We start from the raw sequence: 24,605 nt of genomic DNA, 5'->3' as shown, positions 1-24,605 counted from the left end.
TGTATTCTGCGCCTCTTCCCAGATTTGTGTAGGCACAAGGCTTTGTACTGGAGAAAGAACTTTTCTCTGTGTTGCAGGCACAGAATTGTGGTTATTGGGAAGTGAAGCTTTGATTTTATTTAAGCGCAAACTGGAAGCAGATAATTTGTTTTCAGGATGCCCTCACATGCTTATCTCTGCCCTTTAGCTGCCATAGTGTGTGACTGTCCCATTGCACCCCTGAGCAACCTGCCTTATGAAACACCTTTTTCTTCCAGCCGCCTTTGGAAGAAGAAGTGTTGATCGAGGGACCTGCGTTTCCGATAAATAGCACTTTTGTCCAGGAGCTCTTCCAGGCCCAGTACAGGTACGGTGAAGCCTTTCCGTGCTTCATAAAGTGAGGCAGGCTCCTGCCTGGGGTGAATCTCTCTCTTGTTCCTTGAATTGACTTGCTGGCGTTGGGATTTGTGAGCTGGGTGCTTTCCCTTGAGGTTGAGAAACAAAGTCTTGGGGGCAGGTGTGGGACTCGGCTTTCCTGCTTTCCAGGGTGGCCTCTTGGACCCAGTTGGGCTCACAAAAGCTGAGGAGGCGAGCTGTTTCTCAGCTACCACATCAGGTGGTGGCTAAGGTGGTTTAATGCTCCTTCGTAGAAAAATATATCTCTGCACACAGAAAAATGGCACGTCAGCGAAAAGACGAGGCTGAAACCCCTTTTCTCTCTGACGCCTGTTTTTGGTTTTTGTTCTGCATTGTGTGGAAGAGCATATTTACCTCCTCATGTGCTGTTTTTGTGGAAGCTAGATCTGTATCAGGAGATGGTGGGGGGGGGAGTGGGAGCCACAGGGATGTGTTGGAATGCTCTGCATTTTCCAGGCTTTGATTGCAAGGGGATTTGGGACTCCTGCCCTCAGGGGCTGCTGTACTGTGTCCTCAACTAGGCTTCTTCCCGCCTGTGTGCTTGGCAGGTCCTCCTTGACGTGTCCTCATTGTCAGAAGCAAAGTAATACCTTTGACCCGTTCCTATGCATCTCTCTGCCAATCCCGCTGCCTCACACACGGTAGGTGCCCCGATTGGAAAAAGGCAGGGGAGGGCGAATTGGGCCCCAGGTCCCGTCTCCGGTTAGGGCTGGGAATGTCCCCTGATGGAAGACTGCCAGCCAGTGTCGGTGGTATTGAGCTACATGAACCAGTGGGTTTTACTTGGCATCTCAGTTTCCTGTGCCCTTCGTGCATCAGTCCTTTGTGCCCCCCCTTTTTGTGAGAGATGCAGGTCCTCAGCAGGTTTGGCTTGGCCGCCGCCTCCTCTGCCTGCTCCCAGTTTTTTGTCCCCCAGAGGTGTGTCCTTGTCCTCTCTGCAGGCCCCTGTATGTCACTGTGGTGTACCGAGGAAAGTGCTCCCACTGCATGCGCGTCGGGGTGGCTGTGCCTCTGTCTGGGACAGTGGCAAGACTCAGAGAAGCTGTGGCCAGAGAGACCAAAATCCCCACCAAACAGGTAAGTATAAAAAGAGGGTTCCAGGTACATGCAAAGGCCCGTCTGCTGCTGTTTGCAAGCCCCAAATGATCAGCCGGTTGTTGGGGCATGCATAGAACCATGCACAGCGCTTTGAAGCCCTACACAATTTAATTTCCAATTGTGTGGGTGAAAACACGTCACCTGATGTCATCAGGGGACTGACAGGTGGGAGCTGGATCCAGTTTCCCACCCCTGAGTTAGAGGATTTTGGGTAGGTGGGAAAGACGTCTGCCTGAGCCCCCTGGAGACTTGTGCTAGTTAGGAGGGCCTGTAGGCACCTACGTACCTACCTGTATTCTTTTCATCTGCCTGGGCTGTGTTTATAGCATGTGGCAGTATTTGCTGCTTGGCCTAGGCAGTGGGTGGGCACATGGGCACTTACTATACTCTGGCCTTCCCCAGATTGTGCTCACTGAGATGTACTACGACGGGTTCCATCGCTCTTTCTCTGATTTTGACGACCTTGACACGGTGCAAGAGAGCGACTGCATTTTTGCCTTCGAGACTCCAGAGAACTTCCGGCCTGAGGGGATCCTAAGCCAGAGAGGTAAGCTGGGCGTGAGTGTGTCTGTCTCATGTGTGCTGGACAAGCATTTCCTCGTGTCTGAAGCCTGTGGTGGTTGCCCTCTGCCCTCTCCAGGCTGCTCTTTACCAGAGGAGATGCAGGTGGTGGCTCTTGGAAGAGAAGGAAGACCCCTTACAGTGTTGTGCTTCTATCTCCCCTGCAGGCCCATCCCACTCCTGTCCCCATCCCCCCATTACTTCAGGCATTTTCTGCTCCACAAAGACTTAGCAGACTCTTCATCAAGGCGCCAAATGTCTTGTTGGTTTCTTCCATGTTATTTGGACTTTGCTTTTTCTGGCCATTGATGACTTTTCCAGATGTGTCACTGAGGCTGTCCCTCTGGTGAGCACTGGCCGCCATGACCTCTTTTCTTAACCCTGTTTCAGGGATCCACGTGAACAGTAATCTGAATCACTTGAAATACGGTGTTGACCATCATATGGCATCTCCTTATACCCAAGGGAGGCTGGAGAACTCCAATTCCAGGGTGGTGGGAGCGGCAGCGGCAGCGAGCGACAAGCTGGTGGTGCTGGTGTGCAACCGGGCGTGTACTGGGCAGCAGGGGAAGAGGTAACATCATCTCGGAGGCAAAAGGCCTCTAGCTTTGAGAGGTGTGCAGTGAACTCTGCAATGGTTTTATCTTGGTTTTTATTTATTTATTTTTATTTAGTATCCATAATATTTTTATAGTTGTGTCTGGGTTTTTTAAAGCCATGTAAGCCACTTTGGGCTATTTGGGTAAAGTGACCTTCAGCAGATGAAGATTTGTATTATGAGCGTGTCCAGAATCATCTTCCCATTCCGATGACAAGGCAAGAAGTGTCAAGGGTGTTGCTTGTACCCCTGCTAGTGGTCTGATTGCATTCCAACGTAACTTTTTAGATCCCAATGCACTGGTCTGTTGTCAACTGTACTGCCTTTTGGTTCATTTCTGGACTTGATGTGAGATGCTAAGGCCTAAAGCCCTAAACTGTTGTAAGACCCGGATATCTGAAAGATTTGCCCCCTGTGTATGAACCTGCCTGTAGGTTGAGATAATCTTTTGAGGCCCTGTTCTATGTCCTAACCACCAAAAGAGGCCCGGATGGTGGGAACATGAGACAGAGCCTTTTCTGTGTCACCCCCACCCCCACCTGTGGAGTTTTCTCCTGAAGGAGAAGAGGACCAGTACCATCTCTGCAGGCCTTTAGGCTGGTAGGAGAAACACTCTTACTCCTTTTGGCTTCTAATGGCTTTTAATATATGATGAAAAGTTTTAATTCTGCTCCTTCTGATTTTAAGGTTTTAGTTTTAATTTGTTAGGATTTTGTTTGGTTTTGTTTTGTCTCAGAACATGAACCCGTGGTGGTGGAAGAGAGGTCTCTCTCCATCCTTTCCATTGGTGTTTAGTGCGGGATGCCTCCCTGGAAGTGAGCCAGGAGTCCTAGGAAATGTACTTTTCCTGGCAGTCCTGCAGGGGCAGGGAAGGGAAAGAGAGCGCTCCTTCCTTCCTTCCTTCCTTCCTTCCTTCCTTCCTTCCTTCCTTCCTTCCTTCCTTCCTTCCTTCCTTCCTTCCTTCCTTCCTTCCTTCCTTCCTTCCTTCCTTCCTTCCTTCCTTCCTTCCTTCCTTCCTTCCTTCCTTCCTTCCTTCCTTCCTTCCTTCCTTCCTTCCTTCCTTCCTCCCTCCCCCCATTCCTTCCTTCCTTCCTTCCTTCCTTCCTTCCTTCCTTCCTTGTATTTTTTTTTGGGGGGGGAGAGAGGGTGAAGAAGCCAGCCTACCTCAGGAGAATGGGGTGTGTGTGTGTGTGTCCTCCATCACTAATGGCCACCTACGGTTCCCACAGTGGCTTACAACAATAAGTATGCAAAAATGGAAAAGGAGTAGTTAAAAGCATAGCAACAGCAGCACAAAAACTCTAGGGGCCCTGCTGGCCAGTCGCAAAAAATCCTGTGTGTGTTGTGGCATACTTTATTTTATTTATTAATTAAATGTGTTACTTGCTTTGCTACACAAATATGTGCACTCAAAGTGACTTACAGATAATAAAAAATTGATGATTAAAAGCAAATGATTAATAAAGTTAAAAACAAAACAGTATATAAAGCGCGGAGCAACCCTTCCTAGGAAGGGCTGCACAACAGAAGCCTTCAAAAAGCCTTCCAGAGATAAGGACCAAATGCCTGGGAGAAGAGAAATGTTTTTGCCTGGCACCTAAAGATGGATAATGATGGCGTCAGTCATGCCTCCTTGGGGGGAGCGTTCCACAAACGAGGAACCACCGCTGAGAAGGCCTGTTCTCGTGTGACCACTCTCTGCACCTCCGTCAGGGGGGCACATGAACCAAACCAGCAAGCTTTAAAACCCCAGAAATAAATGACTAATCCAGCAAACTGCCTTCCTTCCTAAGAACAAGAGTCTTGATTGATCTCCTGCCTCTTGCAATGCAGTCGTTCATGTGCCTGTCTCTGGGAGGGGAGTTCCAAACAATCACTCCAGAAAAGGCCCCAAATCTTGTTGCTCCCATTTGAGCTTTTGCGGACCAAGGGGTCCTAAGTAGGGCTGCCCCTGGCAGTGTTCATTCATGCAGACAAAGAAATGTGTGGGAAGGTGGAGATGCTGCTCAAGATATCCTAGCACCAGACTCTTTTGAGCTCCAAAGGTAGACACAGCACTTCAAATTGGGTCTTTAGCAATATGATCCCTTCAGTAGCTTGTCAGACACATTTTGGACCAGCCTGAACCCTTGTTACAGGTAACTCCATGTGGAGCACATTGCAGTTATCCACCAGAGGTTGAGGTTTCCATGGCATGTGTTGTGGTGGTTGGGTGGCCCTTCTCCAGGCAAAACTGGAGGAAGGCGTTCCTGACCATCACAGCTTAAGTCTGCATCTGTTGTCACTGAGGTGGGGGCTATGCAGTGATGCAGGTGGGAAATTTTCCACAGCTATGTTTTTCCTGGAATTTTTTCCCATTTTAAAAAAAAATGCATGATTATGTAAAATTAATATGCAGTACTAATCAAACGGGGCATTCAGAGTTGTAATTAGTATGTCCAGGTGACTGTTCTTAGGAACTGTGCATGCCTGTGTAGAATCATACCTCCAGCGAGGGAGAGAGTCCACCTTATCCCTCTAGGTAACGGGTTCCATTATCACTGCTCTTTCCATCGAAAAGTTTTTCCTGATGTTTACCCAAAATCTACAACCCCCCCCCTTTAAGCCCATGAAACAGATTCCTGCTCCTCTCTGGGGCAACAGAGAACAAGGGTTGCATCCTGCCCAGTCCTACTCAGAGTAGACCCATTGAGATGAATTCAGCTAAGTATCCATGTCCATTAATTTCAGTAGGTCTACTTTGAGTGGGTTTAATGGTGAATGAAATCTCACGTCTTTATCCTCTTCGGCGTGATGACAGGGATTTGACAAGTGCTCCAGAAACTTTGCATTGCGTTTATTTATTATGGTCAAGGACCAGTCGGTACACAATGTACAATAATAAGCGGAGAACAGAAGAAAAGTAAAATGATGTAGCTCCTATATATAATAAAACCAAGCAAACCATAATAGGAGACTTCCTTGTAAAGCATGAAGATTAAACATTAAAATTAAGAAATATTATTATTATTTAGTCATTACTCTCCAACAGTCAATAGCAGCTGCAAAGAAGCTGGCCACTTTGTTTGTGACCCGGTCAGACAACAAGTACTCCAGATAAAATAAGCCGGATCTGCTGGGAGTTTTAGTTAGAATCGGAGTAATAAAAATAGCTCTAAAGTCATGATAAAAAGAGCTCACTTACCTGGGAGTCAGCTCCATTGAACTCAGTGGGATTTCCTTCTGAGCAGACATGTGCTGTGAAGTAGGATTTTGCTATAAATCAGATGCCAATTGGCTACGGGCACCTGGAAATTTTCCAGGAGCCCACTTAGGCTGGTGGCCCAGTTGCCACATTATTTACTGGAGTTACGCTGGGAGGAAATGTTGGTTCGTTGGTTCATTCGTGGCAGGAAATGGAGGAGGTGAGGAAGGGCGGCTGTTCCCTTAATGGTCTTGCTCTCCTCTGCAGGTTTGGTCAGCCCTTTGTGCTCCATTTAGAGAAGGCAATTCCTTGGGACCTTCTGCAGAAGGAGATCTTGGAGAAGATGCAGTATTATCTACGGCCCTCAGCCTGTGTACAGGTGAGACTGCCTGGAACTGGGGATTTTGTGCCTCGCCTCTCCTCCAGCGTGCGTGTGTGTAGCTGATTTAAAGCAATGAGGGCCAGTCTAATTGTGGTTATAAATAAATGGCAGCATTGCCTCTTTCTTTATCAGCTGCTGAATGAACTGACTTTTCTTATCAAGAGTCTGATCAGTCCTCCCACATACAGTTCTTGCTTACTATGCTGGCACAGTATGGAGGAGAGCCGAGGGAGAAAGAGAAGGGGCTCCCTACTTAGAGCAGGAAGTGCCTTCCATCGACGGCCTCTGGCTTGTGGGTTCTCTTCACCCACCTGGTTCATGCCACCTGGAGGAGCGTGGGCCAGAAGGGAGGTGGGCACACGGTAGGTGATGGCAAGGAAGCTGCCGCCAACAGAGCACCCCTGTGGTAATCTCTCTGTCTCCCCCCTGCTGTGTGGAAGTCTGTGTCCTCCTCCTGTTCTTCCCACCATCTCCTGCTTGTCACTTCAGCCGTTCAGCACGTCTTTTCCCCTGCAATTAGGTTTGTCCTTTCAGCTTGCGAGTGGTTAGCGCGGTGGGCATAACTTACCTGTTACCTCAGGAAGAGCGGCCTCTCTGCCACTTAATGGTGGAACGGTGAGTGTGGTTTGTTCTTTGTGCAGGATGTGGGTGCTCAGGCATGGGGATTTACTTCTCTTGCTGGCTTGGGGAGTGGCAGGTGTTTCTCACTTACTAGAAGCATTGAGCGCCACTCCACTCTGGCAGGGAAACCTGGCTCGGCCCCAGGCCGCTCTCCTCATAGGGGCAGGAGATGGGTTGGCTGCCTGCCCTCCAGGGTTCTGCTGCATTATTGCTTGTCCTGCTGAGGGAGGGAACAGAATAAATAAGAGGGAAGCTTCCCTATAATGGCTGTTGAACTGTTCTGGAGTGGCCATTGGCTCCCCTTTAGTAGAGTGACCAAAGATGGTCTCCTTGGGTGTGGATGAATGAGCTCCTAGACCCAGCTGGTTCCTTCTCTGGGGGATCCTGGTGGGTTTGGCAGGTTCTTTAGAGGGGTGTGTGTGTGTGAGGGAGAGGGAGAGAGAGGCACTCGTGACTGGTGTATGCATTGCCTTTAAAGTGACTTCTGGTTCTTGGGGTGTATTCTCTGCAGGGCCCTGAAGTCATGTGGGCAAGGCGGAACCCCCCATGTGAAGCTGGTGGTGGAATGGGACAAGGAAACGAAGGACTAGTAAGCAACTTATTCTCTTGGGGGCTTGGGGGTGGGGAACAGCAGTGGCGGCTGCAGCAGGCACCACCTCTGGCTTGAAGCTTCCACTCCAGGCTGAGTGTTCCTGCTGCTGCTCCAGAGGGATGTGGGATTTTTTTGGGGGGAGGACAGGGGGGTCATTGCAGAGGTGGGCAGACTTCCAGCTTGTTTTCTGATTCACCAACACAAGCCAGGTGCAGAAGGCATAGAATTACAGAAGTGTTTTTTGTAAACAGACAATAAAACGAAGTGCATGAACATTAAAATTAAACCAAAAAAGTACAAATTTGGGTTGTTACATTCTCAGTCCCTGGGAAGACTAATAATTATTGGTCTTGGTGGGTAACAACATGTCCTCCCCCCCCCCCAAAAAAAAAAAACTTTAAAAACTTACAGAATTCTGAGGCCAGGAATTTGTTCCTGTGTCTTGGCATGAGTGTGTTTCAAGTATGAGAACTGAACGGGACTCACAATCTTCCCTTGCGCGATTCCGCTCCTGGTTACTCAAAGCTCTCTCCATTTCAGCAGTGCAGTTTGGGGCAGGAGATAAGGCGTCATTTTGTTTCTGTTGTTAAACTGTGGGTTTAGATATCTTTCCTGATCTGCTGCAAAGAGCCTAGAAATTCCTGCCCACCTCTGGATGCAAGGGAGCGATTTCCAGCCAGACTTGCTGGTCTTCCGCCATGTGGCCTAAATCTTTCCCAGGGGCTTGGGAAAGCCTCACCCAGCACGTGTGCCTTGCTAGCCTGCCGGCAAGCGCGGGGTGGGTGGAGGAGGAGTGAAATGCTGCCTTCCCTTGTTGCAGTTTATTTGTCAATACCGAAGACGAGTATGTCCCTGATGCGGAGAGTGTCCGCCAGCAGAGGGAGCTCCACCACCAGCCTCAGTCCTGCACCTTATCTCAGTGTTTCCAACTCTACACCAAAGAGGAGCAGGTGAGAGAGAGCTGGTGGTGGCCTCTTGACAGGAGCAGAGAGCCAGACCACCAGTCCCTCTAGCTCAATATAATCTATGCTGACCGGCAGCGGCTCTCCAGGGTTCCAGGCAGGCTCCTCTCCCAGCCCTCCCTGGGACCTTCTGCATGCAAAACAGCTGCTTCTGCCACTGAGCCACGATGGCCCTTCCTCAAATATCCCTTCCCGGGTATTTCTGGACAGTTGCTCATTCCATTCCGAGTTGCCAGAGAGGCCCGTGCAGTCCTCGGAAGGCTGCCTCTTCCCTGCATTGTTGGTTTGCTGCTGTTTTCTCTCTCTCTCCTGGACGTGCAGGGCAATGCTGGGCTGGGGGCTGGATGTGGCTCATCTGCTTTGCCTGCCGCCTTGATTTAAAATGTAAAAATGTAAAAAAACAGTCTCGGGAATACATGCGGTAAAATAAATACCCGAGTAGCCCACTGCATAGGTACATAGAGTATATTGAGGCTGTGGGTGATCTGATGGCCATAGGGCCTTCCTTCCTGGTGCCTCCTTGGGTGGCATGCAGAGAGTGTGTGTGTCTGTCTAATAGCACCCCCCCTCTGCTTCTAGCTGGCCCCGGACGACGCATGGCGTTGCCCTCACTGTAAGCAGCTGCAGCAAGGAAGTATCACGCTGAGCCTCTGGACCTTGCCAGATGTCCTCATCATTCACCTGAAGCGCTTTCGACAGGTGAAGCGGAGCTTGCTTGCCAGGGTGGGCTCTGCGTAAGGCGCCATGGCTCTGCTTGTGTTGCTGTAGCAACACAACACAGCAACACTGCCCCCTCCACCCCGCCCTGGGATAGTCATGTGGGCTGTTTCCATCCATGCAGGGGCATCCTTCCTTTCTCCCTGGTGACTCACAAGGCCAGCTGTGCAGGGGCTGGAGTCCTCCTCTTCAGAGTGCCTCTTCATCCCGCCTTTGCCCGAGCAGCCTCTCTTGCTCTCCAACAAGAGAGGCATGTGTCCTCTTCTGTGAGGTGCTGATGCAGTGCCCCCAGCACACTCTCTGCCACTCACTCCCCAAGGACTGCCTCCGTTGGTTGCAACCTGTGTTTTTCCTTTAAGCAGGAAGGAGACAGACGAATGAAGCTTCAAAACATGGTCAGGTTCCCTCTGATTGGCCTTGACATGACTCCGCACGTCGTCAAGCGAAGCCACAGCAGCTGGAGCCTGCCGTCCCATTGGTCCCCGTGGAGGCGCCCCTATGGCCTGGGCAGGGACCCAGAAGACTTCATCTACGACTTGTACGCTGTGTGCAACCACCATGGCACCATGCAGGGGGGGCACTATACAGGTGACTGAGCTGCTCGTCCAGGCTCTGCTTGCTTCCGTCCTCCTCCTGCCCATTGCTTCCTGCTGCTGTCTGCTGGGGGATGACAAGTGGTTGGGATTTCCTTGGGCTCGCTCAGCAGAGCCTCTCTGGTAGCCCCCTCAGTGGTGATGATGATGGTGGTGCTTCCTCAGGGTCTTTGGCAAGGGGGCCTTAGGAGGGTAAAACATGTTGCTTTCTAGCCTACGTTAGTCCTACTTTGAGCAGACCCACTCAAATGTATGGGCATGGCAATGACAGTGGGTCTGCTTGGTTGGATGCAACCTGCCCCTTCCCAACCCTCAGCACAGTCTGCAGTTTTCTTCCTTCCCTCCCTCTTTTTTTGGGGGGGAGGATGGTAGTCGTAGGAGTGCTGTGACTCCAGCTGGGCCATGGAGACCCCACCCTGCTGCCCGCTCGCTCTCTCCGCTGCCCCCTGCCTAACTCTGGCATTCTCTCGCAGCCTATTGCAAGAACTCCATCGATGGCCTGTGGTACTGCTTTGATGACAGTGATGTGCAGCAGCTGGCTGAGAATGAGGTGTGCAAGCAGACAGCCTACATCCTCTTCTACCAGAGGCGGACAGCCGTTCCCTCCTGGTCCGCCAACAGCTCTGTGGCAGGTAAAGGTCAGGAGATGCTGGTGCTGGTGCTTTTGGGCTCCCTTAGAAGAAATGTCCAAAGGGCCCCGATGGGTCAGAGCAAAGAGGCCCCGTCTAGTTCAGCCTCCTGGGTTCCAGTGTGGTCAGACAGGTGCCTTCCTTGGAAAGCCCACAGGCAGGACAGCCCGGCAAGAGCCCTCTCTTGCTGTTTCTCCTGGAAACTGGAGGTAGAATATAGCCATCGATAGCTTCGCTGGAGCCCTTTAACGCCATCCGGGCTGGAGGCCATCGCTGCCTTTTGCGGGAGCCAAATCCATCGTTCAGCTGCGTCCTTTTGTCTCTCCTGAATCTGCCAACATTCCGCTTCATGACTCCACTCCTCCTCTCTGTCTGTTTTTTCCGTCTTACACAGAATTTCTATATGCTTCTATCATGTCTCCTTTGCTGGTTTTTTACTTCTGAACAAAAAAGCCCCAAACGTTGTAACCTTTCCTCACAGGGAGTTGGTCCAACCCTTTGATCGTTCTGCTTGCCCTTTTCTGACCCTTTTCCAGCTCTGCTGGACTAGATGGGCCGCTGGCCTGATCCAGCAGGCTCTTCTTATGTTCTTAAGTGCGGTTGCATCATGGGTTTGTATAATGGTGTCATGATACTGGCAGTGCTGTTTTCAGTCCTCTTACTTATGATCCCTAGCATAGGATTTGCCTTTTCCCCACCACCCAATTTGTTAGACCAGCGGTCATTTCAAGGAGCTCCTCCAGAAGGGTGCCGGGATGCCTTCTGCATTGTGGGGATGGGGAGCAGTTAGATGGAAGGAGGTTTTGTGTGTGTGTGTACTGGGCGTATCCTTGTGTGAGGAAATCCCAGAGCCGGAGAAGGGATGGTTGCTTTGTGTGCTGGAACTCTGCCTGGCCCTCCTCAGGTGGAGTTGCTCCTTCGCTTTGTCGCTCTTGTCAGCAGCTTCCGGCTCCTCCCTGCTGCCTGAAGTCTCTCTGCAGCTCTCAGCTGTTCTGCATCTCCTTGATCTTTCCTTGCTCTTCTGTGCTCAGTCCCTGCTACTGCACTCTCGCTCTGCTTTTGCACCCTTCTGTTGGGAGAAGCCTCCTCCTCCTCCCTCTCCTACGCCAACCGGCCCTCCTTAAACCTACTACTTCTTCGGTTGCAGAACCTTCTGTCTCCCCGTGGTCCTGTCGTGTGGGGGAGCATCTCGTCCCTCTTCTGTGTAACTGTGAACTAGCGTGTTCCGTTTCCTCTTGGTCTCAGCAGCGGCTGTTCGAATGTTCAGTTGGCAATGTGTGTTCTCTCGTGGCTGCTGTGTTTGGGGCCTGTGTGGACACGCACAGAGTGTCTGCCCCATCTTGCGGATCCTTTTTTGGGAGGGGGGGTCTATGGCCTGTCCTTCTCTCCGCCTCCCTGGCCTGACCACAGTGCCCTCCTCCTTCCTCCCACAGGCTCCACGAGCTCCTCGTTGTGTGAGCACTGGGTCAGTCGGCTCCCAGGCAGCAAGCAGCCCAGCATTGCCTCCGCAGCCTCTTCCCGGCGCACGTCCCTGGCTTCCCTCTCGGAATCTGTGGAGCTGATGGGGGAGAGGAGTGAAGATGACGGTGCGTCTGAGCTGGGGCTGGGGCTGGGGTGGCTGCAGGTGGCTGGCCACCCTCCACAAGACGGCAGGGGACCGTTTCTTCTCAGGCATGGGATTCCTCCACTGCAGCTCAGCCCCCTGAGGGTTAACCAGCTTTGCCTGAGGGACTGGGAAGGGGCCACTAAGGCAGAAGACCCGCCAGCACCAGCGGTGGGCTCTGGATGATAGTTCCCTGTAGATGGGGGGCGGGGTGGGGGAAGGGATGCTGGCTCTTTCTGGCCGTCATTTTCTGTGCCTTTGTTTCTGCTCATGTCTTGGTGCAGGCCCGTGCTACGTACGTCTGTCCTCAGTGGGACTCGGCAGTCTCTCACGAGGGCAGGGGGTTCCCTTCTCTAGCTTTCCCCCGGATCTTCCTGGGCCTTGGGGGATTTTGCTCAAAGCCTGGAGAGCAGCAGGCATGTCTCCTGCAGAGTTGTCAGTGGGAGAAGCCTACCCTTGACTGACGTTTTACCTCCGGAGAATTGCTGCTGCTGCAGCTGCTGCTCTCAGTTAACGGCTGGCAGCAAAGTGGTCTTTGAGAACGAGCCTCGCTTGAGGTAGTGCAGGCGGTGGGCTGGGGAGTGGCCATTCGGCAGAGTTTCAGGAGGATGGTGTGTGTGTGTGGCTGGCTTGCATGTGTGTGTCCATGTTCAGCATGAGCCTGTGAGCAGGTAGGCCTGACGTTTCTCTGTCCTGCAGGCGGGTTCTCCACCCGGCCCTTTGTGAGGAGTGTGCAGCGGCAGAGCTTGTCTTCCAGATCCTCTGTCACCAGCCCCTTGGCTGTGAGCGAGAACGGCATCCGCCCCTCGTGGTCGCTGTCGGGAAAGCTGCAGATGCGCTCCAACTCTCCTTCACGCTTCCCCGGGGATTCTCCAGTCCACAGCTCGGCTTCCACCCTGGAGAGGATTGGGGAGTCTGTGGATGACAAAGTGTCCACATCGTGTTTTGGCAGCCTGAGGAGTCTCTCTGGCAGCCACCTTGAACCCAGTGATGGCAGCCGGCAGGAGCAGCCCATGGTGGGCAGGGCTCCCCTGGCAGTCATGGAGGGCATCTTCAGAGATGAAATGCCCGGGCGGAAGGCAAGCTCCTGTGCGGACTCCCACGGCAAGACCCCGGTGCAGGCAGACAGGAACTGCCCTGCTCTGGACCCTTTTGATAACAACAATCAGATAGCCTTTGTTGATCAGAGTGATTCTGTTGATAGCTCTCCAGTTAAGGAGGGGAGAAGCTTCAGTGGGATGCCCAAGGCAGACAGCAGCCTCCAACAGGCAGCCCTCTCCAAAGACACCTTTGAGCCAGACAGGAGCTTGAGGAAAACAGGGAGGACAGTTTTGTCTAGTCAGGATTCTCCAGCGACTCGCCAATCTACTGCCTCCCTCTCTCCCTCCAAGAGTTTGCCGAAGGGGTCCCGGTCTAGGAACAGCAAGCTGGATTCCTGTCGGGCGAGTGGGCGGCACGGATCTCCTGCCTCCAGACAGGGCAGGAAGGAGGTTGGCTCGAAGGCCCAAGACGTGCCCGCTGCCACCAACACCTCTGCTCAGCATAAGCAGAAGTCTGCTTCCTCCTCTTTGTCTTCTGCAACACGAAAAAACTCGGGGTCATCTGCACGGGGGCACAACCCCCCTGGCAGCAAAAGCAGGACTTCGGACCACAGCCTCAGCAGGGAGGGCTCCAAGCTCAGCCTCGGCTCGGACAAGACGAGCGTCACCACCAGCTCGCGCACAAGCTCCCCGCGGATAAGCCAGTCTCGGAGTGAGGGCCGGACGTCGGACAGCAAGCACGTGCGCAGCTCGTCCATGGCCAGCCTCCGCTCGCCCACGGCGGGCCCCCGCTCCAGCCTGAGGAGGGACAGCAAATCGGAAGAAAAGGGGCTCTCCTTCTTCAAATCTGCCCTGCGCCAGAAAGAGAGCCGGAGGTCGGCCGACCTGGGCAAGGCCACCATTCTGTCCAAGAAGATGTCAGGCGGCTCCTCCAAAGCCATGAGTAAAAACTTGCTTGAGGAGAGGCTGGAGAAGAAGAGCAGCCCCCAAGCGCCCCCACTGCACTCTCTGCCGCCAGCCGCTGCCCCTGCTGCGAAAGATGCCTCTCCTGCCAAACACTCGCTGCTCACCAGCCGCAAGTCGAAGTCTTCCCAGCTGGCGGGCAGCCCCCCATCGCCCAGCAGTGGCAAGCAGGGGGCTGATGGGGCCTCCTTGTGCAAGCATCTCCCTTCCAGCATGCCCTCATCTGCACGGCCATCTTCAAAATCTCAGTGATGAGCTGCTGCTGCTGCAATCCATTGGGCTGGTTTCCTCCTTGGCTTCTTTTTGCTCATGTGCCTAATGTGTTTTGAGGGAAACTTCACTACTGTCCAAGCGCCTTTGATGCTGCCACCATACCAAATAACTACAGGCCGCCACCGCCGCAGCAGCTGGTATTTTGCAGCAGGCTTTGTGGGGGCCACCGAAGGCCCTGATCTCTGCCCCCTTCCTCAACCAGCAGCAGGAGCTGCCCTTTCAGGGACCTTGCCACTTCCTCCTTTAGAGGGCGACTATGGAGCATGTAAATGGCCACCTGTGTCGAGGTTGCAAAGTTGCTGCTGCTGCTGCTGCCCCTTAGGGGCTGGGGGTCTGCATTGAGCAGGGGGTAGCCTGGCTCTGTGAGCTACAGAAGAGCTGCAAAGGGAAACTGTGGAAGAAGGCAAGACTGTCCTGCTGTCTCTCCCCCCCCGGTCTGGGCACCCCATTTTCCAAGCTTCTTAAGGGCAATATTTCAATGCTAATGTTGTTTCTCAGGTAAATGCTCAGCCAGTACTGGAGGGAACAGAAGGTTCTGGGGAAAGGCGCATCCTCTCTCATAGAGGGGTGTATGTGGGAGAAGACTGCTTTTTTGTGTTTCTCTTTTTTCATTCCAGCAGGTTTCTGCATGTCCAGAATGTTTGTTTTTGTGAGAAACGTACCTGTCCTGTTCAGATGTCATCTCGAGAGAGGGAGGGGCCAGTTGGGGGCTTGGGAACCAGCAGGTTGGACCTTGATGTTCTGCATGGTGGTGGTGGGGGCAGTTGGATGGGGGCAGGGTCTGCGTGTGTGTGTACTGGGCATACCCTGAAGTGTGCAGAGGGAGGAGGCTTCGCCGTGGGTGTGTATATGCGCATGCGTGTGCACACATGTTCTTATGGGACTGTGGGAAGCGGCACTTCCTTGCTGGAGGAGGAAAGCATTTCAGCTTCTGTGGAGGTCCTCTTGTGGGTCCCAGATGGAACTAGGCTCCTGCATGTAACGGCCAGGCCCTTCCCCACAGCCTTTTGGGTTTTGCTCCTCTTGTTCACCACCATCATCATCCATCTTGCAGCTTTTAAAAGAGATCATGTGACCTTGGCCATGAAAGCCCACTCCAAAGCATTTTGCTTGCTGTATCGTGCCCGTGTGTGTGTGTGGGCCACCTTCTTGCCCCATTGCCAGGTGGGCTCTGTGAGGCATCCCTCTCCCCTCCCCTGTTGCCCTTGCCATCCTGCAGGGGGCTCTGAGCTTCTGACCCTTCCTTGCTTGTTCCCATTTTCTTGCTTCAGCACCTCAGCCACCTCCACCCGCAGGCTTTGGCTTGAGCCAAGGACCTGTTTGAAGGGGATTTGCAGAGGCCTCTCTGACACACGGCGGGCTCCTTTTGCCGTCTCCATGCTGGGTGACAGGCAGGTTCCATGTCAGCTTACTGATGTATGCAGCCTGCCTGTCTGGAGTGAACAAGATTCCAGCCCCCTTAACGCAGCAGCTTCTTCTGTGGCTTGTCACTTCCTTTGCACTGCCCTGGGCCTGGCATAGTTCTGTTGGCGTTGACACTGCCGCAGTCCTGAGAAGTAGATTCCTCCATCGCACAGCCAGGATGTCATCGCCTAGGAACAGGGCATCTTGATCTTTTGCTCTGCAGCCGATTCTGAGTGCTGTGAGCGCCCTGAAAGGTGGCAGTGGAGGTACCCCATTTTGTACCCGGGCACTTGACCCAGTGGGCTGCATTTCCGGTTGCTGAGCTGCTGGTGGGTAGCCAAGTTGCTGCGTGCCCATGAGAAGGGACAGCTGGCAAATCCCTCTCTGGGGCAGCACCTCCCCCCCCCCGCCTGTATGTTAAAAACGGGAGCATTTGCACTCAGTTTCGGGGTTGCCGTTGGCTTTCCCTCTGGCAGCAGACCTTCCCGGGTTTGCGAATAGAAGCAACCCTCTGGTTGGTTTTGAGCAGACTACTAGATCCTCAGAAGTGTTTTGGGAAAAAAGGAATAAAAAAGACAGAGCTGTCTTGGGGGCTTTTCCCCTCCTCTCGGACAAGTTGGCTGTAGATCCAAGATGACTGTGTGACTCCGGAAGGTGATTAAATTTAGGAAGCCCCTGACATGCAGCTGTGCAGCGCTTGTGTTCTCTCTCTCACACCCCTCTGTGTTGAGGGGAGGATCCTGTAACTAATTTAAGTCTCCTTCTCTGAAAAGGAACTTGAGCCTGTCTGCCCTCTGCACATGCACAGCAACATTCCTATGGCATGAAACCAGCCAGCTGTCCTTCCAACTATGGGAGGGAGGGTTGACTTCCCCATCTTTTGGGGCTAGATTTTTGGATAGTGTTACAATTAGTATGCAAATTCTGAGCACATCTTCAAGGCATCGTGGACTTGTATTACTTGTACTTGGTAGCCAAGGTGATGCTAGCAGCAACCTTTTGTAACCATGGCAAGCGTCTCACCCCTAGCGTACACCTTTCAAAAGTATATATGGATCAATTAGTCTGACTCAATCATAATTGTTCAGGTGGAGAGTGATTCTCCATGTTCCAGACACATAGACTGTTCCCTGCTTGACAGTCACTGCTGGATTTTTTGAGCATGGCAGGCCTCTCCCCCCCCCCCCGCCAAACACTGATGGTATCTTGCATGACCCTTCTCTTCCGCTGCCCCCTCCCACCCCTGCGCATGTCCATAGTAACTATGCAAGCAGCGCTCTGAAGCTAAAGCAGGCTGCCCTGTTGGTGCCGTCTGAGGTGGCCGCAGTTTGGGTCAGAGCTCTTGGTCCGGCCCAGGAGCAGCCCAGAGAGCCAAAGGGGGGCGTTTTCTGGCTTCGGTTAGCGCACACTCTTCCTTTCCTTTGTGCAGCTCTTTGTTTACTGACTTTTGGGGTGCAGAAATGACTGTGGAATACTCAAAAGATGGCAGGTGGTTTGTCTCTTGTTTTAATAGTGTGTTTTTGTTTTTATACTAGAACAACCTGCTGAGCTTTTTTCCAAAGGGGCGTGCAGCCATTTGAGAAATTTTGGCAACAGCTGGCAGCCTTCAGTAGCAGGCTGTGCAATGGAGATGCCCCCTGAATGTGGTTTCTCTTGAGCCAAGGGGGGCAAGCAGGACTCTCCTGCCCTCCACTTTTGTCTCAGTGTGGAGAAGAAGGAGGGATGGAGCTGGCTCCAGAGCTGAGAAGGCTGGGAACCTTCTCTGGTTTCTGGGGTGGAGGCCCTGCAGAGCTTTGCTGGACAGAGATGTTGCCCCTTTAAACCCTTGCCACACGCGGCTCCCAGGCAGTTCCTGCACTGGAGGAGGTTTCCCCAACATTCTGGAAGCTCCTTTCATCAGTAGTCGAGAAAGCATTTTTGTTTTGAAACGGCCGTTCAAATCATGTTAACGGCAATCCTCTTTTTGGCTTTGCTGTGTCATTTGCCTATTAATCTGCAGCAACTTGTCGGGGGTCCAACATTATCTGCAGAAGCAACTGAAATGTAGTTTTAATCTGTGGTGAGATGGAAGTACTACGCAGCTTTCCTTAATTAAAAACAACAAGTCCATTAGTATCTGGAGTTGACAGAATGAAGAATGGAAATTCCAGCACCCCCCTTTTTTTTTTATAACAAGCATCAGGCCAACCTAATTTGAACACCAGGTGCTGAAATGCTTTGATTAAACCCAAAACGAATTCTCTGCAATAGAGAACGTGGGGCAGTTGGACGAAAGAGGCAATTTGGAAACTCCCAGTTGCCTTTTTTGTAGCATTTTTGCTCCGCCACCAACCCTCCAAACTTGAAGTCTACAGATAATTTATTCCTAGGCTGCTCACTGGTTGTGTCTCTCACCTTTGGCTAAAACTGAATTTTCAGTGCTGTTGCAAACAGTGTGAGCCTCAAAACACTGGAATGGCTGTCCTGTTTGAGAGCCAGATTTGCATGTTCCATCACTGGATGCTTCCTTCCCTCTCCTCTCCCCTCTGCCCCCCATTCCTGTTGATAATTTTAAAGTTTTTTTTAAAAATCCTGTACAGTACTCTGGGAGAGAGGCTCCTCCTCTTCTTGGGGTGGAACCATTATGTACCATAAGAGGGTTTTAACTTATTTGACGGCAAGTGCATGAGACTGTGTCAATGCCTTTTATTTATTTGTATGCACTTTTAATATGCAGAATTTATATTTTTATGTTTTAAAAAACCATTTCCTGTCAGAGAGAAGAGTTTGGATACAAGGTATTGGAGGATTTAAAAGTGGGAAAATGAATAAAGTACAATAAATTTATTACAGGGCATCGTGTGAGTGTTTTTTCCCTTCACGGAGATTGTGATACATTCTCTAGGAGCGTAGGAAGGGCGCTGCCTTCTGCAGACTCAGATCGCATGGCTGACACTGGCTGGCAGTGTCTCTCCGGGGCTTCAGACTTGGGACTCTTTGCCAGCCGTACCTGGAGATGTCATCGGGGACTGAGCCTGGGACTCCTCCCCCTCTGCCTCTCTCTGGGACCACTTGCTTGCTCCGTCAGAAGAAGCTGCTTTGCTCTGCCCCCCGCCCCATGATGCTTCCTATTGATTTCCTTGGGAGTGAGTCGGCGCTAAGTGGCAAAGTTGGCTAAGTTGACACCCAAGGTCGCAAGTCGAAGCACCTGAGCCTGCACAGAACTCCTTGGAGTGCAACGGGGCCTGCCGGTCTCCTCTGCTGCCAGCCCCTTTTCCCCACAGAGGGAGCGTGTCGTCCTGTCGGGTTCTGGCTGGCTAGCTTTGTTCTATGAGACCCATTGGCGACTGGCATTGAGACAATACTTTGGTAAGTCAGAAACCTAAAAAGAGCTGCTCTTCCTTGCCCTCCAATTAGAACTCTTAATCACACACACACAAAAGCGTTCAAGTTTTCCAGAATTCACCAGGCTTGGATATTAAGGGGAGGGGAGGATGGTGGTGGAGGAGGAGAATTCTGGTGTCCCCACTCCGGCCGGGGACATCTTGTCTTCCTCCCCACCTTCTGCACCCCCGCTTGACGTACAGCCTTGCTTGCTTCTGTCTAGTATTTTACTTGGTCGTACTCTACTTTTCAAATTTTCCCTTTAAAGGAGCCACACAGCTACCTGCAGTCTGTGTTTGTGCTCTTCCTTGACTTGTACTTAAGTTGCATTTCCTTTCATCCTCCTTCCTCCCCCCCAGCAAAGCCATCCAGTGTCCCAGCCATGCTAATGGACCCTATTATAGGAGGGGGGGGGCGGGGGAAGGAAACGCCTGCGATACAGTGGGGGGTGGAGACATGCTGGGAAACATATGGGTGTACCCAACACTAGTCCTACACAGGAGGGCCACTGAAGTTAATGGGCATGACTGGCTGAGGTTCATTAATTTCAGTGGGCCTCTTCTGAGTAAGCTTAGCTGTATCCAACCCTGTTGTAATGATCACATGGCCACATCTGTAGCTCCTCTGGCCACTAGATGGTGCTCATGACTGTACCGCTGCTACAGTGGGAGAGATCACTCTCGAGGTCTTGGCTGTCTGTCTCCTTGGCCATGAATTGCCTCTTGAGCTGGTGCCAGCTGTAGCTTGCAAGGAAGGTTTGATGCTGCTCTCTCTTGTGGACCATTTCCTTACCAGGCCTGTGCAGCGGGCTGGTCTGAACAGAGCCCTTTCCACGGTCATGCTTGGGGCATGGGAGACCTGATGGTGCAGGATGAGGCAGGGAGCCTGCGACTCTTCAGATGTTGGGCCTCCGCTTCCACCATCATCCCTGGGCAACAGCCATGCTGGCTGGGGCGGATGGTGATTGGAGTCCACGCATCTGGAGGGCCACGTACTGTGGGTGAGAACATCAAGGCACCATCCAGCCATCTGATGAGCGTGAATGAACAACTTCCACTCTGGCTTCTCCCAAGTCCGTCCAGGAGCAAAGGCAAGGTGGAGTGGCAGTGTTTGGGCAGCGGATGATGTGTTTTTTGTGACATCCTCTTTTCCACTAATTAAGATGCAGCCTCTGAGTTCCCCCTGCCCCACTTCCTTCTTCATGAGGTTATCCTTTTCTCCTGAAAAGTACACAGAGCTGAAGAACAAAGTTGGGAGAGTGACTCCTTTCCCTTGTTCAGCTCTATGTGCTGTTCAAGGCTCTCAGATTAATTCCCCTAGATCTGACTTTTACACAGAACCCTTGGAAAAATGGAAATGTGTCTGAGCACATGTTTCTTTGGGGGGACGGACGAGAAGTGGCCAGGGGGGCCAAGTCCCATGGCACGTGCTCAAATGTGCCCATGGGCCTGTAAAGTTTCAACCCTTGACATACAGAAATGCTTTCCGAGAGTTAGCCTTTGGACCAAGCTTGTTGAGCTTTACTGCCGCTCGCCCCTTCACCTTGGCTGCAGCCACAGAGCAGGGCAAACCCCTTCCTGATTTGATTTCGCTTCCAAGCTCATAATTATTTTATGCCTTACATGGAAATTGTTGGGAGAGATGTCACATGTAAGTGCAAAGCTATCATTTATAAGTGATAGGATTACAGCTATATTAATCTTGCCTTAGGCCATGCCAGATTAGAGTTAATATAGTTTTATTGTTATATACTGGCTGATACTTTTCCAATTTTGGTGCATATTTTTTATAACTCCTTATTGGACCAGGAGCCACTGGTAGGACAGGGGGAGAGTCCTGAGTGGGCAACTGGAGGCCTTTGATCTCTTCCTGATTTGTATTGTCTCCTGGATTGGTGTTGGGATCTTCTCAGAGGAAAGGTGTGTGTGGCAGATGTGGGGTGGAGGATTAAATCTCGGTCCCTAAAGACGGTGAAGAGCCTGTGGCAGCAGCTGACCAAGCTGTTATTTGGCTGCTTGGTTGCAACTGTGGACCAAAGCAGCCACCTTCCAACATTACTCTCAAACAACCTTTAACCTCTTGTGGCGGGCGATGGCTCCTAAGAGCAAAGGCTGTTGGCACCAGAAGGACTTCAGTTCTCAGCATCAAGTTTGCAACTGGAGCAGCCTTTGCCATCCTGGAGCCCTTGAGATATTTTGGATTATAACTCCCATCAGCCCCAACTATGGGAGTGGTAGTCCAAAACATCTGGAGGGCACCAGGTTGGTGAAGGCTATCTTGTGGGATTGAATGCAAAGCGCTTGAGAACCTTCCTTTTTTCTTTCCCCTATTTCTGGTGAAGGCCTCCTCCTCCTGTTGCTGCCATTTCCTGAGAGGGACTGACTGAGGCCCCCAACCACTTGGCAATCTAGCCTTGCTGTTTTCTGCACAACAAACCATGCATGTGTGAATCAGTCCTCCAAGGACTTGCAGGAGGTGCTGGGCCATGGCGCAAGGCCTTGCCACTTTCTGTGAATTCAGAGCCTCACTTGATTATCTGAACTCGCCTTTTGCGCTGTGTGTGGGAGATGCTAGACCTGTTGCTTCCTCCCTCCCTCCCTTCCTTCCTGCTCTGTATGATCTTCTACAACCCTCCAGCAGCTCCTGTGTGTGTGTGATTCAGTACGCAGCCTGATGGGCAGAGGCTGCCCATAAATTATCCTCTCTTTAAGTGTGGTCACTTGCACCCCTGGACTCTTAAATTCTGTTCTAATTAGCATCTCCCCCTTTCTGAGCACTTTCTACCTCTGCTGGGTATTGATCCTTCCTCTACAGGCGGAGAACCAACTGTTGACAATTTATGATAACATAAAACCTGCTCCCTCTCTCAGTGAAAGTAGCACCTCTAATAGAATGCGCTGGCAGCATCAGCCACTGCGCTGCCGGCATAACGTGATTACAGAATAGATTGAACCGCTCGGTCTGTGCTGCGTCACGGCAAGGAGCAAGCCATTAAACCAGGCGGTGAAGAATCTTCCCTCAGCCGAGAATTTCATAAATATCTCGGCACCTAATTGAAAGCCACAAAGGTCAACAGCGAAACTGGGTGAGAGACCACTGCTGAGGTGGCCTTGCTGCTTGGAGGAGCAAGGTCTCTCCCTTGGCGTACTGAGGGGCCTCCTTGTCAAGTGAGAGATGCTCTGCTAAGGAGACTGGCTCCTCTTTCATTGCATAGAGAAGAGGGGAGATCTTCTATGAAGCTGTTCTGGCTGCTGGCATCTGAATGTAGCTGCACTTTTCACCAAAGGGGGGTCCCCTCTCCTCCCCCTACATTTATAGGATTATGGCTGCTTTAACAGTCTCTATTTTAATGTGCAGGTGGACACATTTTGTGCAATGTGAACCGAGTTTTTATACAGTTGTTCATGTGGAGCTTAAGAAGGAGCGAGGCTGTTTCTGAAAAAGAAATAGTAAGAGGTCTCCCGGTTTGGTCCGTTTCCTTATGCAGCAGCGTGTGAAGGCCTGCCTTCTCCATTCTTTGCTTCCTCCCTTGATCCTCCCTTTCTGTCTGCTATTCCTTCCTTTTAGTTCAAGGAGGGGAGATGCACACGGACTGGGGTGGGTGGCTGGGGGCTGCTCCACCTGCTTTAGCAGTGGAAAGAAAGTACTTGGCTTAAGCCAAGTGCAAGCCTGTCTGCCCATTGCCTTTTTTGGGTAGAGTTCTCATTTTGCAAGAAGAGGGGACACAAGTGCTCTCTCCTTGGCCTCTTGGAAAGGGACAGCTGTGTGGGGAGATGTGTTGCTGCAGCAGCAGGTGATCCTTTGGGGGGTCTTTTGGCCGTAGGAATCCACTAGCTTGAGTCAGCATTGAGCTGAGAGCCTTATGTCTCGACCATGGCAGACGTTCAGGGCCTGCCCAGTCCTTGGTGTGTTGATTAAGGGCTGGGTCAATCTCAGCCTCGCATACATCTATTCAGTCAGAAGTCCTGGGGCCCTTGGCTGCAGCATAGCCTGTCCTAGAAATCAAGGGACCTGGGCCGCTTCAAAGGCTCTGGGTGGAAGTGGTGCATCCAGGCTCCTGTTAATCGTGAGCTGAAGTGCCTTGTGTGACCCACTAGCAGTGACTTCATCCGTGGCTCAAAGATGCAGCTTCTCTTTGTGATCATTTGGCTATTGAATGTACTTGAGAGAAATCGGACCCCCCCCCCCCAGTGTGATGCTGGAGGGTGAGTGACCGTGTGTATGGGGATGAGAGAGACAGAGACTCTGTTTCTCAAGGACATAAATGTGGGGTCTCCATCTGTCCTAAATTTTTAAACCAACTTCTTGTCATTGAGTGATTGCTGATCATTCTCTGTTAGGAGATCCCTACCCCTTCATACAGCTCCACCTGCAGGGTCTCCTTAGGTAAGAGCCACAATAGTTCGAGGGGTAGTGCAGTATTGACTTGGGGCCAATCCAGATGTTATGCTCCATGCCTGGAGATAGGAAAGAAGAAAGAAGCTTCTTTGTGCCAACAGCAACTCAACATGTGCCCAAGAAGTTTGAGGCTAGTGACCCGTAGATGAAGCAGTTGTATTGTCTGTCTGCCTTGATGCTACACACATCCATGTTGCAGGCAGATTGTGAATGGTTTTGCTCCAGTGTTGAATGTGCAGGACGCTGGAAGCATCTTTCAGTGTGGGTGTGGTAGGGGAGGAACCACACACAGCCTGGTGGCAGAACAGGTGCTTTGCCAAGCCAGATCCTTTCTCCTGGGCATGACCTTTGGGTGGGGGGAGGGGGTCAGCTCACTCTAGATGGCTTCTAAATCCCTGTGAGATCATTCCTTTAAAAATGACTTCCTGGACTGCAGCAAAGAGGAATCCCAGTCTTCTTGCCCCCCGCCCCAATCCTCCCAGCCCATCACATTTCACTTCCCACAACATTCATGGCTGCCTGATGCTCTTCTTGGTGATGGAATGATCCTGAATGTATTGAGTATTTCTCAAAACTATTTATCAGCTTCTCGACAAATGCAACTGTCAAGTGCTGCTGATGCTCGATTTTAAATACCTCTTTCCATGTGCAAAGAGGGAGGGGAGAAGGTTGGTGATGCTTGCTGGCTTCGAAGGCCGGGCCTCATCATTTTTTAATGCACTGCAGTCCTTTGGCTTATAGAATATTGATGGCTCTGCCTCTTAGTTATCAAACAAGCCGAGGGCCTTGCAAGGCGGCTGGGCTACTAAGCCCTCATTCATCCGTGAGGGGTTTGGAGAGGGGGCCCTTACCCCCACCCCACCCCAGCTTCCTACATTCCTTTCCTTTGCAAGACGGCATGCAAGTCTCTTACCTCACCTGGGATTTGGTCAGTGGATAAAGGCAACCCATCTTTGTCTCTGACCTCATGCTGTTTTTTAGGATGCCCAGTGAAGTGGCAGCAACTTAGTATTTTTTTAAAAATTCCTGGATCTGGGGTTGATGCTTTCTCAGGGTTCCATTGCCTGCCTTCCATTGGTCTTTGCTTGTTTACATTTAACTGTATAATACTTTTAAAAATCTCTAAATAGTATACAATATGAAAAACAACGTTGTAAACAAAAATGCAACCTAAAACCAATAAAACAGTTTGTACTAAAATATTTTATTTCTTTATTGTTTGATTTAT

General features: G+C 51.5%; 1 protein-coding gene across 3 annotated transcripts in view; it reads left to right on the top strand.

Moving 5' to 3' along the window:
* Positions 1–18,442, top strand: part of USP31 (ubiquitin specific peptidase 31) — a 43,704-nt gene extending 25,262 nt beyond the window's left edge. The window contains exons 3-16 of one of the 3 annotated variants that reach the window (XM_061599447.1): positions 258–346; positions 945–1,037; positions 1,338–1,473; positions 1,897–2,041; positions 2,521–2,629; positions 6,105–6,216; positions 6,740–6,834; positions 7,352–7,429; positions 8,253–8,382; positions 8,974–9,093; positions 9,474–9,699; positions 10,178–10,336; positions 11,767–11,919; positions 12,636–18,442. In XM_061599447.1, the coding sequence (XP_061455431.1) occupies positions 258–346; positions 945–1,037; positions 1,338–1,473; positions 1,897–2,041; positions 2,521–2,629; positions 6,105–6,216; positions 6,740–6,834; positions 7,352–7,429; positions 8,253–8,382; positions 8,974–9,093; positions 9,474–9,699; positions 10,178–10,336; positions 11,767–11,919; positions 12,636–14,191 (3,201 nt within the window). In that variant the 3' untranslated portion in view covers positions 14,192–18,442. Of the gene's footprint in view, positions 1–257; positions 347–944; positions 1,038–1,337; positions 1,474–1,896; positions 2,042–2,445; positions 2,630–6,104; positions 6,217–6,739; positions 6,835–7,351; positions 7,430–8,252; positions 8,383–8,973; positions 9,094–9,473; positions 9,700–10,177; positions 10,337–11,766; positions 11,920–12,635 lie in introns of all 3 variants that reach the window. The other 2 variants (XM_061599446.1, XM_061599448.1) reach the window with 2 other exon arrangements.
* The last annotated feature ends 6,163 nt before the right edge of the window (positions 18,443–24,605 follow it).

This window comes from Rhineura floridana, chromosome 17 (genome assembly GCF_030035675.1).
Source record: "Rhineura floridana isolate rRhiFlo1 chromosome 17, rRhiFlo1.hap2, whole genome shotgun sequence".
NCBI lineage: Eukaryota > Metazoa > Chordata > Lepidosauria > Squamata > Rhineuridae > Rhineura > Rhineura floridana.
The sequence above is the reverse complement of the archived record's forward strand: the minus strand, read 5'-3'. Positions and strand labels throughout refer to the sequence as shown.